This window comes from Fulmarus glacialis, unplaced genomic scaffold, assembly GCF_000690835.1.
Source record: "Fulmarus glacialis isolate BGI_N327 unplaced genomic scaffold, ASM69083v1 scaffold16917, whole genome shotgun sequence".
In the NCBI taxonomy this organism is placed as follows: Eukaryota; Metazoa; Chordata; class Aves; order Procellariiformes; family Procellariidae; genus Fulmarus; species Fulmarus glacialis.
Window position 1 is genome coordinate 22,387 of NW_009225254.1, and position 15,369 is coordinate 37,755.

At 45.2% G+C, this 15,369-nt stretch overlaps 1 protein-coding gene across 1 annotated transcript in view; it reads left to right on the top strand.

Moving 5' to 3' along the window:
• The first annotated feature begins 3,674 nt into the window (after positions 1-3,674).
• BMP6 (bone morphogenetic protein 6) overlaps positions 3,675-15,369 on the top strand; it is a 35,211-nt gene continuing 23,516 nt past the window's right edge. The window contains exons 1-5 of the mRNA XM_009582436.1: positions 3,675-3,770; positions 6,696-6,779; positions 7,226-7,369; positions 7,599-7,662; positions 13,558-13,750. Coding sequence (XP_009580731.1) covers positions 3,675-3,770; positions 6,696-6,779; positions 7,226-7,369; positions 7,599-7,662; positions 13,558-13,750 — 581 coding nt within the window. The remainder of the gene's footprint in view (positions 3,771-6,695; positions 6,780-7,225; positions 7,370-7,598; positions 7,663-13,557; positions 13,751-15,369) is intronic.

A 15,369-nucleotide genomic window follows, 5' to 3' on the forward strand; every position in this document is an offset into this window, starting at 1 on the left:
CTCTACCGCCTCACCCCCCTCCTCAATTTCAGTTTAATGGAGACAATACTTTAAATGTGGTGTGTTTTTCTTTTGGTATCCCGCAGTGTTTTCTGCCTGGCAATTCTCTGAGAGACTGTTATTGTACCAGAGAGCGCATTTTTTAGAATCCTTTTTATCCCCCTCCCTTAATATCAAGCATATTATTACTCATCTTGGAGCGCTTCATCACTGCTGTTTCTGAGTCTCCAAGTATGATAGCAGCTGCAGCTAATAACATCAATTATACAACATTTAGGTTCCTGTTCTCCGATTTCGACTGGAGGAAGTTCTTTATTAGGACATGCCATATAATTAATTGCCTTTTTTCTACATGCAAACGTTATATAAAGCTTTAGCCTTGCTGTCTCTACGTGAGAACGGCAGTAAAAACATTCACTCACACGAGCTACAACCCCACTGGTTAGGGTGGTTTAGTGTGCAGGGGTAAAAATGGTTTAGTAAATGTGCATTAAAAAGGGTTTTGCTTGTCAGATCGCCCTACTTGTCTATATGTTTGTAAAGAGAGTGCGTTGAGGTGTTAGCCTGATCCAAACTTTCTAATGGTTGATGGTTTTCTTATTAAAACACAAACAAAACCCGATTAGGTATGGCAGCTATCTCCCTGGAGTCTTGCTAACACTGTCAGATCTATAGCATTACCATCCTGCAGTAACTTTAAAAAAGAAAAAAAGATTTTAAAAGACTTTTTAAAAAAAAAAAAAGGGCAAATTTTTTTGTAACCAATGTGCTTGCCACTGAGTCATAAACTAAAATCTGTGTCTGGGCAATTCAGCTGTTGACAACATTAAAAACACTTCAGGCACGACAAAAGATAAAAGATGTATTTTAAGACCAAAACTTGAAATCGGTTGTGGATATTTATTTAAATTGATCTCTCTCTCTATATTTATCTTTACTAAAAGTTGGAAGAGTCTTGATGTTTTTCTCCAAGGATGGCATGTGACCAGTCAAGGCAAGAGAGGAGGGCATTACTAAGAGAGAAGGAGCGGAAAAATAAAATCAGTGATGACAAGGCTGGATTGGGTGGGGCAGAGAAATGCTGGGATAGCCAAACAGCCAGGACATGAATCTCAAAGAGCGAAGATATAGAAGCCAAATGTCTAAAAATTAATTTGTGGGCAAGCGGCTTTGCTGAGAATTTTAACACCTTCTCTTTTGTTCATTTTAAAGTCTGTCTCCAGGAACCTGATAATTTGAGGAAAAGGGTCACGATGAACTGAAAGCCAGAAATGCCTACATACCGGGTTGGTTTTTAAACCAGCAAGGTTTATTAATTTCTTATTTGTTAACCTGAGGACTTTTGGAGTCAATTTATGTGCTGTTACTTTAAGACCATTTGTATGGTCTTTACTGTAACTTTGATTTTTAAATGCCTAGAGCCCAAGGATTGCTTTGTGTATTTGGTGAAAGTGAGAGGGGGAAAAAAAAAGAAGGGAAAGAAAAAAAAAAAAAAGTAGAACTTGGTAGAGGCTGTCTCTTTTCCTGCTGGATGTTTTTCAGGTGAACTACCCAGCTATGCTACTGTATTAAAGTCAGGCCAACTATGTGGAACTAAGGATTATTCCACAAATCCTGTTTTAATAGTTCTTTTAATGGTGTTTGTCCTCAAGTCTTACTTTTTCCCTAGGATTTCCCACCCCGACTGGGACTCTCCCATCTTTCCCAAAGCATTGCATCTCCCTGGCTTTTGACCGGGCTGGGCACCGTGCTCTGCAGCCGGGAAGAGGAGCTGTGTCCCCCGTGGGCCCGGCGCGGGGCTGCAGCTGCCGATGGCTTTATCAGATGGACAGAGACATTCCAAGTATGCTTCTGGTCACTGGGGGATATGGGAATATAAAAAATAATGAAAAAGGAAGGCTTAGAGAAAAGCTGTTAGGCAAACCGGGGCTTTTTGTCAAGTTTTTTTTCTTATTTTAATTTTCTTTTTTTGAAAGGGTGAAATTCTTTACCCCTATGCAGATCGTTAAAGCTGTGTGATGTCATTTTCTTTTCTTTTTAAAGCCGTGTTTTGAGAAGCTGAAAGGCTGCAGGTTAGGTAAAACTATTAATGACCATTTTGTGACCTCTGCTCCAACCGCCCACAGCGGCTGCAAATTTTTAAATGTATGACGGCTGCTTGGCTCTCCGCAGCATTGTTATATTGGTCGACAGCAGATGAGATTTCAGAGGTAAAAAAGTCACCTCCCAAATCGCACCCTGCTGGCATGGCCAGTGGGCAGATTAAAAAATGGGATTTTGGTGGTTTAGTAGGGCGGGAGACCTCTGTTTTTACGACCAAGGCACGTCAGGAGCTCCCTCTGGTTGACTCTGGCTGCATCCCTCCTGTGGGTTGCATGGAGGGTGAATGTGCCCAGAGCTCGTCTTGTCTAAACCAACGTCCACGTGGTGCCAGGCTTACACCATGGCGCTTGCGAGGAGAAGGCTCTGGGGGCATATTGGGTAGGCTTGCCCCCTTCTTCTGCTTTTCCACAGGCGTCTGCTCCTGGCGGGTGCGAGACAGGCGGCAGGCAGCTTTGGTTGGAGCAGGCATGGCCGGTCCCACGTAATGTGGGTCTCATGGAGGGGTGTGAACTTGGGGCTGTGCAGGGCATGGAGCAAGGCCACGACCTGCCTCGGGGTGGAAGCGTGCGTGGTGGGGACAAAACGTGACGTAGGGCGAGCGTGGAGAGAGCGCTTTGCAAGATGTTATTGCCTCGGAAAGAGGGACAGTTACCTCACATTGCTGTAATTGCTGTAAAATATTCTGGGATTTCTGTCTCTTGTTAAGTTTTCTTCAGTTTTCATGGTCGCAGCTCTTGAGCGCTTCCCAGATGTGTTTGGGTTGTGCAGTGAGAGCCCTAAGGGGCTTCACGGCCCCTCTGCCTTGGCTGGAGAAGGCTGTGGAAGGGGTGAGACTTTCCTTTTCCCTCTTCCATCCCTCTTTCCTTGTCCTTCACTCTCCTTCCCAGCCCTTTAATTTGTCCCTACGACAAAAGCGTGCTGGGGAGCAGGGTTACGCGCACCCTGCGGGCAGTCAAGCTCCTCGTTATCCGTGGGGGACGGAGGCCATGTCTGCCTTCGCAGGTGATTTGGCAGAGGGGGAGGAGATCAGGGCAGCCGGTGCTGGGGCTCCTCACGTCTCCATTAAAGAGGGTTTGCTTTGCCTTGGGTCTCTGCCGGTCCCCAGGACCAAATGTGACACCACGCAGGTGTTGGTCAGAGCTTTCTGAAAGAAGAGTTTCTGACAGACCCGTGCTGCTGGGACCACAGGCCCCCCTCCGGGGCTCCTCCGGCGGGTGCCATGCCGCCCATTGGGCCTTCTCTCGCGAGGGCGACGTGCGCCTGCCGGGGGCTCTGCCGCCATCGCCCCTGTGAGGCCTCATCATGTGTAAATGAGCAGGAACCGAAACAACTCGCAGCTGCGGCACAAGCCCTCAGCGTGCTCCCCCTCACCCCGGGCCTGAGGGAGCCTCTCCTGAGCCTTCAGGGAGCCCGGCAGGATGGCCAGGGCAGAAGGACAGGGGGAAAGGAGTGATAAATAAGAAGGCAAAAGAAATAGCGGGTTTAGCAAGGGTGCTCTGGTGTTTCTGCGTAGCTCAATGTCTTCCAAGGCTCTGGCTCTTCCAGTTGGCACAGGGGGTTGTCCTGGTGCCATGGTGGTGTCCCACCCCAGCGGTGGTTGGGAGCCTCCCGTCCTGGTGACGCGTTGGAGCTGCTTCTTCCAGATCGGTGTGCCGAGCCGGCACACCGTAAACGGAGGCAGCGAGGCGGGGGGGTTCACTTCCAAACCGTGCTGCTCCTTAGACAAATATACATGACCAGGAATAATAATCTTTAAAATATTTCATGTTTCTTCAAACACTTCACGTATTTGCTCTCAGTCTTCAAAGCTGTGGCATCTTCTTGCCTCGACTCTCCCGGAGAGCGTTTGCTCTGTAGTCACATTGAACATTGAGAACTTGTGGCATCTCTGGACCATGGTTTTACTCTTTTTATCCCTGCCGTCACTTTCTGCCCTCCTTAGGTGCAGGGCTTCCTCCTTTCTCATGTCTTCTCTCTTCTCTGGCCGATACTAAGTCTGGTGTCCTTCATGCTCTCCATTAAAGGGGGTTCCACAAAGCCCATGCTCTTTGGTGGTCTTCTGGCTGGCTGCTGCTCAAGGCAGTCGTTTGAAATTGGAGCCCTGTGTAAAAATACTAAATGCTAAATACTAAGTGTCGCAACAGTGTTTCATGGTGTCCACTGGAGTCACAAGTCACGTCAGCGATGCTGCCATTACTGTGTGCTGGTGTAGGCTTCGGAACAGCATGACAAGCTCTGAAGCGTGGCTGATTTTTTCTGTGTATTGGTGTCTGGAGTGCTGGATTAAACCTTTTCAATAATTTATAAAACCTTAAGCACTCTGGGCAGTATTTTTACAGGGAGTGATTGCATTGTGTTCAGGAGATACCTTGCTCAGCTGGGCTATTAAATGAAAAACTGAAACCTGCCTGTGATGCTGAGATGAGTGCTCAGCAAAATGAAAGCGTAGAGCTTCACTTGCAAACATTTTCACGTTGCCTGCTTTCCTACTTGCTGCTGGTTGATCACAGTCTTACTGATAAACATTAAAACCTCCCCGGTGAAAAAAGCAGAGGGGGAAATGCCCACAAATTCTTTAAAAATTCCCACTTTGCACAACCTTGGTTTTGAAATTTAGCTCAAACACGCAAGTGAATTGCTTTGGTTTGCCTTAAATTCCTGCGGAAGGGCGGATAATTTTTCGAGATGATGCGAGATAAGCCAGGCAACTGCTACACCATTTAAAAAATCCTGAAAACGTTTCCAGACCCAGTTGGTGCTCCTGGGGCAGCTGCGCGCTTCCAGGGAGCTGCATGCCGACGGCCGTGCCAGCAGGAAATGCGGCGTGACCCGTGGCGAGCCTGGAGGGTGGGAAACGCAGCGAGCAGATGATTTCCACGGGTGGCTCTAAGTGTCCCACGCAGTTACTGTGTGGGCATGGACGCAGGAGCAAACAAAACCCAAGGGAGCAAACAGGAGCAGCAGGAGTATCCTCTTCCCTCCACGTGTATAGCTGCTCAGCGCTTCCTATCGTGTGTCCCTGCCGCCAGGCTGACAGCATTGCCTTCTTCCCTGAACGCTGGGTCTACATGCATGAAACCTGGCTGTGAAGTAGAAACGGTTTTTGGAAAGCATAATATTATTTTAATCATAAATTATTTGGAAACTCAATACAGAAATAGCTTCAGATCATTTGTTCCAGAGGGGTGTTTTTGCAGTCAGGGTCTTTATCAACTTCTCAGTGGGAACTGCATTAATATTGCCACAAAAATGCAAACAGTAGTGCCTTTGATAAAGCAATTTGGCATCTCTTAAGCAGAAAGATGTTTTGTTTTCCTAAGATACAACACTGTTTTCAGTGCAATGACCTGCCGTATGTGCCAGCATATGGAAAGAAAATACCAGTTTTGTTAACATGTGTTTAGAAGCCATGGGGAGGGGATGTAGGAGGTGGCTGCCTTTGCAGTTGCAAAGCGATCTCTGTTATTGCAAGGGGGACAGCACAGGAAGCCCAAAAGTGAGCGCCGGTGGTGGAGATGCCGGTGCCTGCAGTCAGCCTCCCAGGCCTAGCTGCCTCCAGAGTGTTCTGCCAAGGGCTCTCCGCCTCCTCACCTTCACTTTAGCTCTTCCCATCACGTGCTGGAGCCAGGCTGGTCCCCACTGCCGCCTGCCTCCCAGTGTAGAGTGGAAAAGCTTTACTGGCCATACAGTAGGCATCTTTGTGGATACTGTGAAAATGCCTTTTAGTACTTGCTGGTGTCCCGTGGGTATTACATACTTGGTTAGTGCATTATTTTGATTTTTAGACTACCTTTAGTTCAAGAATCCTGAAAGGAAGCTGTTGTGCAACTGTTTTAATCTGATTTTACAAGCCGATTCCAGCTTGATTCCTAGCACAAAGAAACAAAGAAGAGCTCAGTTGTATTTTTTGTCCAAAAGTAAAAGGCCCTCCTCCTTTGAAGATCTTCTGTAGAGTGTTATGTTTAGAGAGAGTGATTTGCTATTGTTTAAATTTAATCTCCATAATTACATTGGGATTGGATTAATGATGGGTTATTTTTCTGAGTCATTCTTTTCTGGCACTGACAGCTATCGAGCATAAAGCCAGGTCTTCATCGGATGTCAACTGGCATCGCTCCACTGAAGTTAGTGGAATAAATCCACTTTATATTGTGGCGGCCCAGATGTGATATTATAGCTGTTTCGAAGAAAGCACCCTTTTGGAGTTTGTTGGCCTTGAATCTTCTTCTTATTTTTAAGCTGTCTAGGCATTAACTTCCAATTGCATTACATTTATAGTAGCACAGCTAGCTGTTGTCTCTAGACAACCTCAGCTGGACTCAGAGGGATCAACAAAAGGTGCAATGCCAGATTCAACCGTAAGTATCTTGGAAGTTTTTTTCTGTTTAAAAAGTGCTTTTTGTCACCAAGAGTGCAAGCGGGAAAAGTTCATTACTTATGTCCGGTGAGCTTTTACATGCTCTTATCTATCAGAACAAGTCTTGGTCTGTTCATTAGGGATGCTGTACTGCAAATCCGGGGGAGATGTCTGGGAGGCAGAGGGACTGCTCCTTTTTTTGAAATTAGTTATTTTTGCTCATTCTGCTTTTCAGAAGGGGGCAAGGAGGGAGCGAGGGACCTGGGGAGACCTGCCACGTAGGAGAGTGGCAGCAGGGGCAGTACGGAACGCGCTCAATGTACGGGATGGATCCGTCACCACGACTGGAGTGGCAGAAAGAAGCAGTCTATTCTTAGAGACCCTGAGGGGCTGAGTAGAGTTGCTGCGATTGTGGAAGGTATTTGAAGTCGCTGGGCTGAGAGCAAGGTGGGAAGAAAGGATGTCCCCCACCCTTGTGCATGTTGGGCAGGGGAGGATTAGCTTTCAGACCTTTTATTTTAATGTCTCACCTGAGTTTCTTCTATTTTAAAGAATTTTCTTGCTCACTATTTGTGAAATGGCGTACTAATAAATTTTAGTTTGGAGAATGGGAAGGTTTTGCTTTCTTTTGGGTCCTTACTGTGGAGACAAAGTGGTCCGTCCTATCTCTAAGCAGTAGTGGATTTAGGGTGTCACTGCAGTGGGTTAGACTGCGCGTCTGTTTAGCCTGGTATCCAACTAACAGTGGCACATACTATATGTAAGTGTGAGAACCAGACAGCAGCGATCCTTTCCCTGGTGCATCCTCACTACTTCCAGGAGACGACTGTGTTTGCTGCTGGCCTGCTCTTGCGCCTGCGGGTCCACTCGGTACAACTTAACTTCCGTTTCCTTGTTAACCAGCAGAAGGTAGGAGTGAAGCCTTTTAGTCTTCTGTTCTTCCTGTTTTAAGACATTAAACTGGTACTTTGTACTACTTGGGTTATACTCTTTGCTCTTTTTTACACAGTATTTAGGAAATACTGCTTATTTGAGTAATAAAGGTCAGCTTTAATCTTTAATAGTAACACTGCTTCTACAGTTGTGATCGTCTGCCAGTGAGGCGGGACTGTTTGAGAGACTTGGTGTCTTTTTTTAGATTGACCTGATAGATTTGGAAAATTCAGACAAGACTTCAGGCGTATCCTGGGCATCTTTTCAGAGTAAAAAGGATGTGCTGCTGTAGATTCCTGTGTCTGATGGTCTAGATAAGCACTTTTTGTGAAATAGCAGGCAAATTGTAAGACCTAGACGAAGACTGAGTGTTGCACTGAAGTTGGACATCCCTCAGCTTGTACGCACGAAAGGCTTGCATGCCTGAAAGCTTGTCTCCTGTCCTCCCCCACCATGTATCAGTTTGTCTTATAAAAGTACTACTAACTTCTATATTAATTCTTCCCTATACTTGGATTCTTACTAGCTTTTGCTTCTTTTCACAGCAACTGTGACCGAGGTTGGGGTTTTTTTTTAAGCTTACATAAATTTTGTCCTGTGCAAACTATTGACAGTTATTATTGAAGAAATTCCGGTGGTGCAGCTGTAAGGTTGCAGCAGTACATCAGTCATATATGTACATGGTCCTTTTATTAGAGGGGACTGTTGGAGCTGTGGTAATGCTTAAAGTATTTGAGGCCTAATCCACTGCTTCATTGCTCCAGATGTGATAAATGCTGTTGACTTAATGCAGAAATTGGTGACGTAAAATGGAGAAATTGCCTCTGCGCTTATTATGTAGCTATGGTGGTGAATCTCCTGTTAACAACTCCAGTTTTCAGGGGCTTTCTCATTTTATTACGGAGGGGGTCATGTATGAAGGCTGAGAAGAAATGAGTAGGAATGGCTTGTATTTGTACTCAGACTGAATTCATGAACACTTGTGCAAAACCCACTTTGCATAAGCAGGCTATAAATACTCGTTGCTTTTGCTGGATTGTGGTTGCAGTGGTCCTGCAAAACCAAGTCATCACTGAAGATCTTGGGGTGCAAAAGATTATTGAGAAATTTCAGCCTTGCTGGAGACAGGATAGATGCAATCCCAATCCGAAATAATCATCTCTCATTCATTTGCGACCCCACTCCTTCTCTGCCCCCTCCAAGAAGCCAGGTTGTTGCGGAAATTATAATTATTTATATAGACAATTTATTAAAAAAAAAGTTACTTTTGGCACTCTAGGTTATGAGTATACGTTAGTATTTTTGGCTTTAGCTCCTAGAGTATGATTTAGAGACTTTCTTAAGCCACCATTGAGATTCTCACCCTGAGCACCTGACCTAACACTTTTCTCAACAGCTGAGAACTGGAGAAAAACACCGAGTATCCTTGGTGCTACTGTTCCCAGTGAAAATTGTGTTTACTCGGGATGTTATTTCTGCATACCAGTTACTTTAGATCCAAAAAGAAATGCTGAAAATTCCTACGCATGAGGAGAGTTTATTTCCATGACTGTCATTAGGGTTATATTTCCTTTGGTCCAAGGTGTATGCGAGACACTGAAATGGAAGTAGGATGGTATAGTTACCAAAATAGATGCATTGTGTTAATTTCTTAATTAATTTTTTTTGGTGCAGTGCTTTTAAAGTAACAAGTATTGTAAGCAGTATGCTATTTTTAAACCAAGGACATTTTGTGCTGAAATTGGCTATTGCAACACTGGGTTAGAATTAGAATACACAAAATTCAAAACCACAGTAACCCTAATTTTGCCATTCTTGCCTTTTTAACTGCTCACAATAGTGTTGTGTTTGTATAGCATTTAAAAATATTTGTTAAGGGGAATGTAAAGAGCTACTGGCAAGCTTCTCTGTTAACTGTTTGTGCATGCTGAGCCGCTCTGCTCAGAAATGAGCTGTAATGAAAACAGGAGCGAGTACTCCTGGTGTCCACAGCTCACACTCTCCTTTGCGTTGCAAGCAAAGGAGCAGCCGAAGCCCCAGCCAGGATGGAGGCAGAAACCTGCATGGTGGAGTGGGCAGTCCCTTTGGCTCAGAGGACATGCACCCATGATGGGCTAAAACCTCTGTTTGCCATCTCCTTTCCCAACTCGCCCTGGTACATGCGAGTCTGGATCTGTAGTCTCCAAGGAGCTACTCTGGCAAATGAGTAATAATGTTCAGGGTAATATAGTCTGACCAGGAGGATGAATTTTATACGGCTATAGTTCTTGTCATGACCCTACAATCCCTGGTTTTGCCTGGCTTGGTCCTGACGTTCCGGCCAGCCCTGGGGAGAGGCTGTGGGAGGCCAGCACCGCTCAGGGCTGGTTGCTTTCAACTTGTGCTGGCTGTGAGCTGCCTGATTTTCCCTGCAAGGGCTTTACAAAGTTGCGACATGCACGCATCCATCTTCAGACAGAAATTAGCTTTGGATTTCACATGTCACCGATCAGACTGACCTGAACGAATTCACATGGAAAAAAAAAAAAAAATTGGAAAGCAGCTTGAGAAATGATTTCTTCTTTTTGCTGTTGCCTTGCATTTTGGCATGTGCTGTCTCCGTTTTGAATACGAGGTCATCTGATGGCGTTGTAACGCGATAGCAATACAGACTGGGTAATCCTGGGAACCGGCAGCTTGGATCTTGCCTGTCCAAATTTTACTGTTCTAAAATTCGACTTCTTTGTTAAAAATGAACGGTTTCCAGGGGGTAAAAAGCCCCCAGAGAAGAACTGTTGGCATTTTATATTTTTAAGCTGTCTTCCTGAATGAAAACAGTTGATTATTAACTTGATGGGGTGACAATGAGTATATAGAACTTAAATATCTCACCACTCCCACAAAGGAAAAAAAAACCCACCCTCCATTGTATCATGGGAAGATACATAGCCAGAAAAACTTTCCAACTCGTTAAACTTTTATACTTGCTTCGTACAAGCTTAACATAGGCTTTTTTCCATCCTGTGATGTTGTAGGGACGCAACTTAACAGTATTTCTTTATGAACATGCCTTTCTTATAACAGAAAAGGCTAAATTACTTAATCTGAAGGATTAAAAAAAGGTTTCCTTGTTTCAGGTTGTTTATTCTGCCAATTATGATAAGAAAATCAGTCTGAATGTTTCCCCTGTAATCAGTTTAGTCAGCTTCTGTGATTGTGCGGGGTATTCGGACAAGGACGGGGATAAAGGAAGACAGTTTTAAAAAACAGGAAAATACTATTGTAAACATATCGGGCAAGTTATAAACTGGGAAAGGGTACTCGGAGTCAAGTGTCGTACCTGCAGCTCCTTTTGATGCCCTGTGGTAGATGTTTTGGTGGGTTTTTCTTCCTCTTGTGGCTTTTGTTTGACTTTTTAGAAGACCTTTTTTTTAGGTTTTGTGTTTGACTTTTTAGAAGAAGGTGACTTAAAGGACTAGAGTCTGGCTATATTGGTTTTAAATTGCGTATTTTGTCATGGAGGCAAGTGGAGGTAAGGCTGCCGTAGCTGACTTGAGGTCGGAAAGGAACAACAAAAAGTGATGTTTGGGCTTGTTTTGAGCCCTGTGCCAGGTGGGATGGTTCTGTGCTCTCCCTCGCCGCTCGGAAACACCACGTGGCATCTTGATGCGGCACCATAGCTGGCAGGAAGCGTCGATTATTCCCTTTGCTGTTTCTCTCCAGTGTAATTTCAATTTTCCCACACCCTGATGGGGTTCTGCTGCTCATCCTGGTTATGTTCTTCCCCTTGCTCTTCCTGATCCTCCTTTATCGTCCTCGGCCATGAGCCTGGGGGAAAGCCGCCTCACTGCATCTCGCCCACAGGTCAGCTCGTCCCCACGACGGTGCGGGAGGGGATGTGGGTTTTGGCTGGTCGTTGCACCTGCAACCAAGGACTTTGCAAGTTCTAAATCAAGAGTCATTGCTTCATGTGCGTGTCTCTCCAAACCTGTGAATTTAGACATTCCTTACCATTAATTACATCCTCTCGTCTTGTAGCAGCAAGTAAAAAGGCCAAGTTGGGCACGTCGTTCTGCTGCAAGCAGCCAAACACAGTCTTTTCTTGGTTGGATGCTTGTGAGCGTCTGAAAGTATGTGGCCACTGTGTTTTGGGAAGTGCGTCCTGCTGCGCTTGCGTTGGGGTGGGGAGTAACCAGGCAGCTTGGGCCCCTTCTCGGAGGGCGTACACACGAGTCAAGCCAACCAGTCCAGCATTGCCAGAGCCATTCCCAATTAAAAGCAGGGGTGTCTGCTTTAAAGGGAAGCCCAGTTTGCCGATAACTGATGGCCAGTGAGATAATTCCTAGGTGGCACTGGAAGCGAGCAGTACCATCGTTTGCCTTGGTGCAATCTCTGATGGAGATGCTGGGTGTTACCTCCTTTCTGGAAGCCATAGGGTCTGGTCACCGGCATTTGTCAGTCGTTTGGCATCTAAACTGCTCAGACAGATGCGAAGTGAGACTGCCAAAATTAGCAGCGGTGTCCGACTCTGACAGCGGTTTGCAAGTTTGCCTGGTTGTCCAGTGGCAGCTCTTAACGCAGCATCTCCAAGTGCGGTGTCCCATAAAATGCTCGGCAGCAGTCATGTGGAGGTGAAAAGATTTCCAGGCGAGCTTCAAAGAGAAGGATGTGACTAACTGTCTTGCAGGGAGCCAGGACGTGGACCCAGCCAAATGAGGCAGCTCACATGAAAGGGCTGCCAAAGGAAAGGGAGAGGACATAGATGAAACTGGGACTGGGGGATGAGAGGAACAGGCAATTGGGAAAGGTAGAGGGGAAAATCTCTGTGGGCTGTTTCCAGTGGCCAGGAGACGTATTTGCTCTCTGGGGAGGTAACCTGTGGGTAAAACAACAAACCTCAAGCATGTTGGTCATCGTTCCTGGCTCCGCCGGGAGCCTCCACTGCTTGTCCTTGGACAAGTCACTCTCCCGGTGACTCAGTATCCCAGCTGTAAAACAGGGATTGCTGCTTACCTCATGGGATGTTGTGAGGGTAGTCTCGTGGACGCCTTTGCAGTTTGATGTATTAAGGGGGGGGCAATCAAAAGTTAGCACAAAGACGAATGTGAAAAGGGATCTGTACTTCCCTCACCGCCTTCTCTGAATGTAATCAAGTCCCTCGTGATAATATAATGGTGACTTATTCATCATTGATGTATACTCCTTCCATTGCACTGGTGGAACATTTTTTTGGTTTTATTTTTTTTCCCCTCAGGGCTTTAAAGATGTAATTTTGTATGTTTATATAATATGTTAATGTTTTAAGCAATTTCTAATAGAAAATTAGAAGAAATAACAAACAATAAATCAAAGTCAGACTAAACCAAGGTGTAATCAAATAATACAGGAGTGGGACTACAAGTAGAGTTTGCAAAGGGGGTCTCAAACAGAGAAAATGCAAATCCTGAGGCCTGAAGAAGGAGGGGTACTGGTTTGCATCTGTCTTAAACTCTGTATCCGATAGTGTACCTGAGGAGGCCTAAGGCCAGAAACCAAAAAGGGTCACTCCTTCTCGGCTCTCTCATTCTCAAATAAGCTTCTGCAAAAGGAAAGGGAGCTCTGATTAACTTTAACCCTTGAAATAAATGTCATGTTAATCTTACTCTGCTCACAAGGCAGTCTGATGGCTAACGCACAAACCTGGGAACCAGAAAACAGCAGTTTTTAGGACAGTTAGGGAATTGGTTGACCTGGTGCTAACACTTACTTCTGTCTGTGCCTTTATGTGATAAAGCAAATGGAGCTAATTGTCTCCTCTGTTGGAAGAGGGGGGCGAGGCTTGAGGAAATGCTGTAAAGAACACGGAGATCCACGGGCGGAAAATGCTGAGGACAGTCACAGCTTCAGAGTTTCACCCGGGAGCAAAATGTACGGTCATATTTCACCTGTCAAAGCTGGCTTTTCTTTAAAAAATAGGAAATCTCAAAGGCATTGGCTAGAGAAGGTGAACATTCATCTTTTCTGAGTACTGTATTTGAAAGGCTTTAGCTGCATAAGCTTTCCTGGCACTTGCCAAGGCTATCTTTTGAGGAAATAATAGGATTCTTGTTTTTTTGAAGGAACAGGTGGCAGCATGTGGAAACCTTTTGTTGTTAAATTTTAGTCACGGTTCCTTTTTTCCTTTTCTTTCCTTTTCCCATCTGCAGTTGAGTATGACAAGGAGTTCACGCCTCACCAGCGGCACCACAAGGAGTTCAAGTTTAATTTGTCTCAGATTCCTGAGGGCGAGGCCGTCACAGCCGCTGAGTTTCGGATCTACAAGGACTGCGTTGTGGGGAGCTTTAAAAACCAAACTTTCCTTATCAGCATCTACCAAGTGCTGCAGGAACATCAGAACAGGTACGCAAGAGGGGGCTCACTCTGTGCCACCAGCTGCTGTCCTGGGGAAGGCTGAGCTTGTGTATTCATGTTGAGAGGACTGCTTAATAAATACTGGTTTTGTTCACATTAATGGGATTATTCCCCTTGTGGGAAGTGGGCATGGTAGAGTGCAAAATGGACCTCAGCCGGAGAAAGTCCACGGTATTGTAGCCTAGGGTGTTACTTAGCTGCAACCTTTGTGTTGTCTTTAAATAGAGCAAGAATCTGTTGTGAGGCAGTATATTTTTTATGCTGGCATTGCTCTTGTGTACCAAAATACACATATCCCCTTTCAGCTTAATACTACCAGCATAAAAAGCATAGCTTGTTTGAAAAATACTGGTAATTAGTGCAAACTTGACCTGCTCTCAGGTGGGCTTACATTAAAGTTAATAAAGCAGAAGAAAATTCAGCATGCTGACCACAGGTACAAAATCACTCCTGGGCTTTCAGTGGCAATGAGAGAGGCAAAAGAGAGAGAGGCTGAATAGAAACTGTGACACGTAAATCCAAACAAGGGTAAATGGAGTGATTAATTTAAAAAGGGTAATGTTTCTGATGGGAGAATTGTGCAAGGCAGAAAGATGGAAATACATGGTCAATTAAATGTCACAGTAATGCTGTGGTACAAAAGTGTTTCATTACTTCTGCTGAAATGTGTCAGGACTGTAACTGTTCCTCTGCTGCAGGCAGAAAAAACGAAATCGGAAAGAGATTCTTTCCTCTGTCAGGGCTTCCCGGGTGTTTTCCTTTCTGGTGCTTCTTTCTGCAGCCTTTCCATTGATACCATTTGGGGGGATCCCCCGTTGATGATTTGCTGTTGTGAGGGCAACATCAAATAGTAATGTTTTTTCTATGGGGAGTGTGGCCTCTAGGGAAATGGAGAGAAATACTTGGATATATAAGTGATGGGGAAGAAGGTGTTAGTTTTAAAAGGTCAGTGTCCCCTAAAAGGTCAGTGTTCCCTTTGCACTTCAAGTTGTGGGTTGCTGGAGTGCCTCCTGGGTAAAGTGCTTGCTGGTTCGGATGTTATGTCAATACCCACTTGAAGAGCTGATGGAAGTCCAGACAGTCATGCGGATTTCATAGATGTTAGCTGTGTTGTTCATTTGTAGCCACATTGAATAAAAAATAGTGAGTGTTGGTCTGTTTTAGATTTCACAAGTAGAGATCTCACCTCTGGAACTGGAGGAAAACCTCTGCCAAGTGTCTGTGGAAGCAATCGATACGCTGCTCTGGGTTGGTCAAGCGACAGGGCACAGAGTATGTCGGGTCTAAGGTTGCCTCTTCTAAGGAGAACTGTCAACTTTTATATGTATATAACCTTCTTTCAGAGTAAACTGAGCAAACAAGTAATGGGAAAGAGAATAAAAGTACAGGATACAGCCCCTAATGGGCGCTGTTCCTAACAAATTTGCAAACTCTTTGTTCCAAAAATGGCTGTTAGTTCTGTGTACAGCAATGATGCTGGCACCTCGTATCTGTGTTTCAAATACCATGCCAGAAACATGCCAAAATCAGATGGCGCTGTGAAGCTGCGACACGTGTCCTTTGGTACTGGGCACTTTGGCATCTGCACATGCTGGGCATCTCTGGAT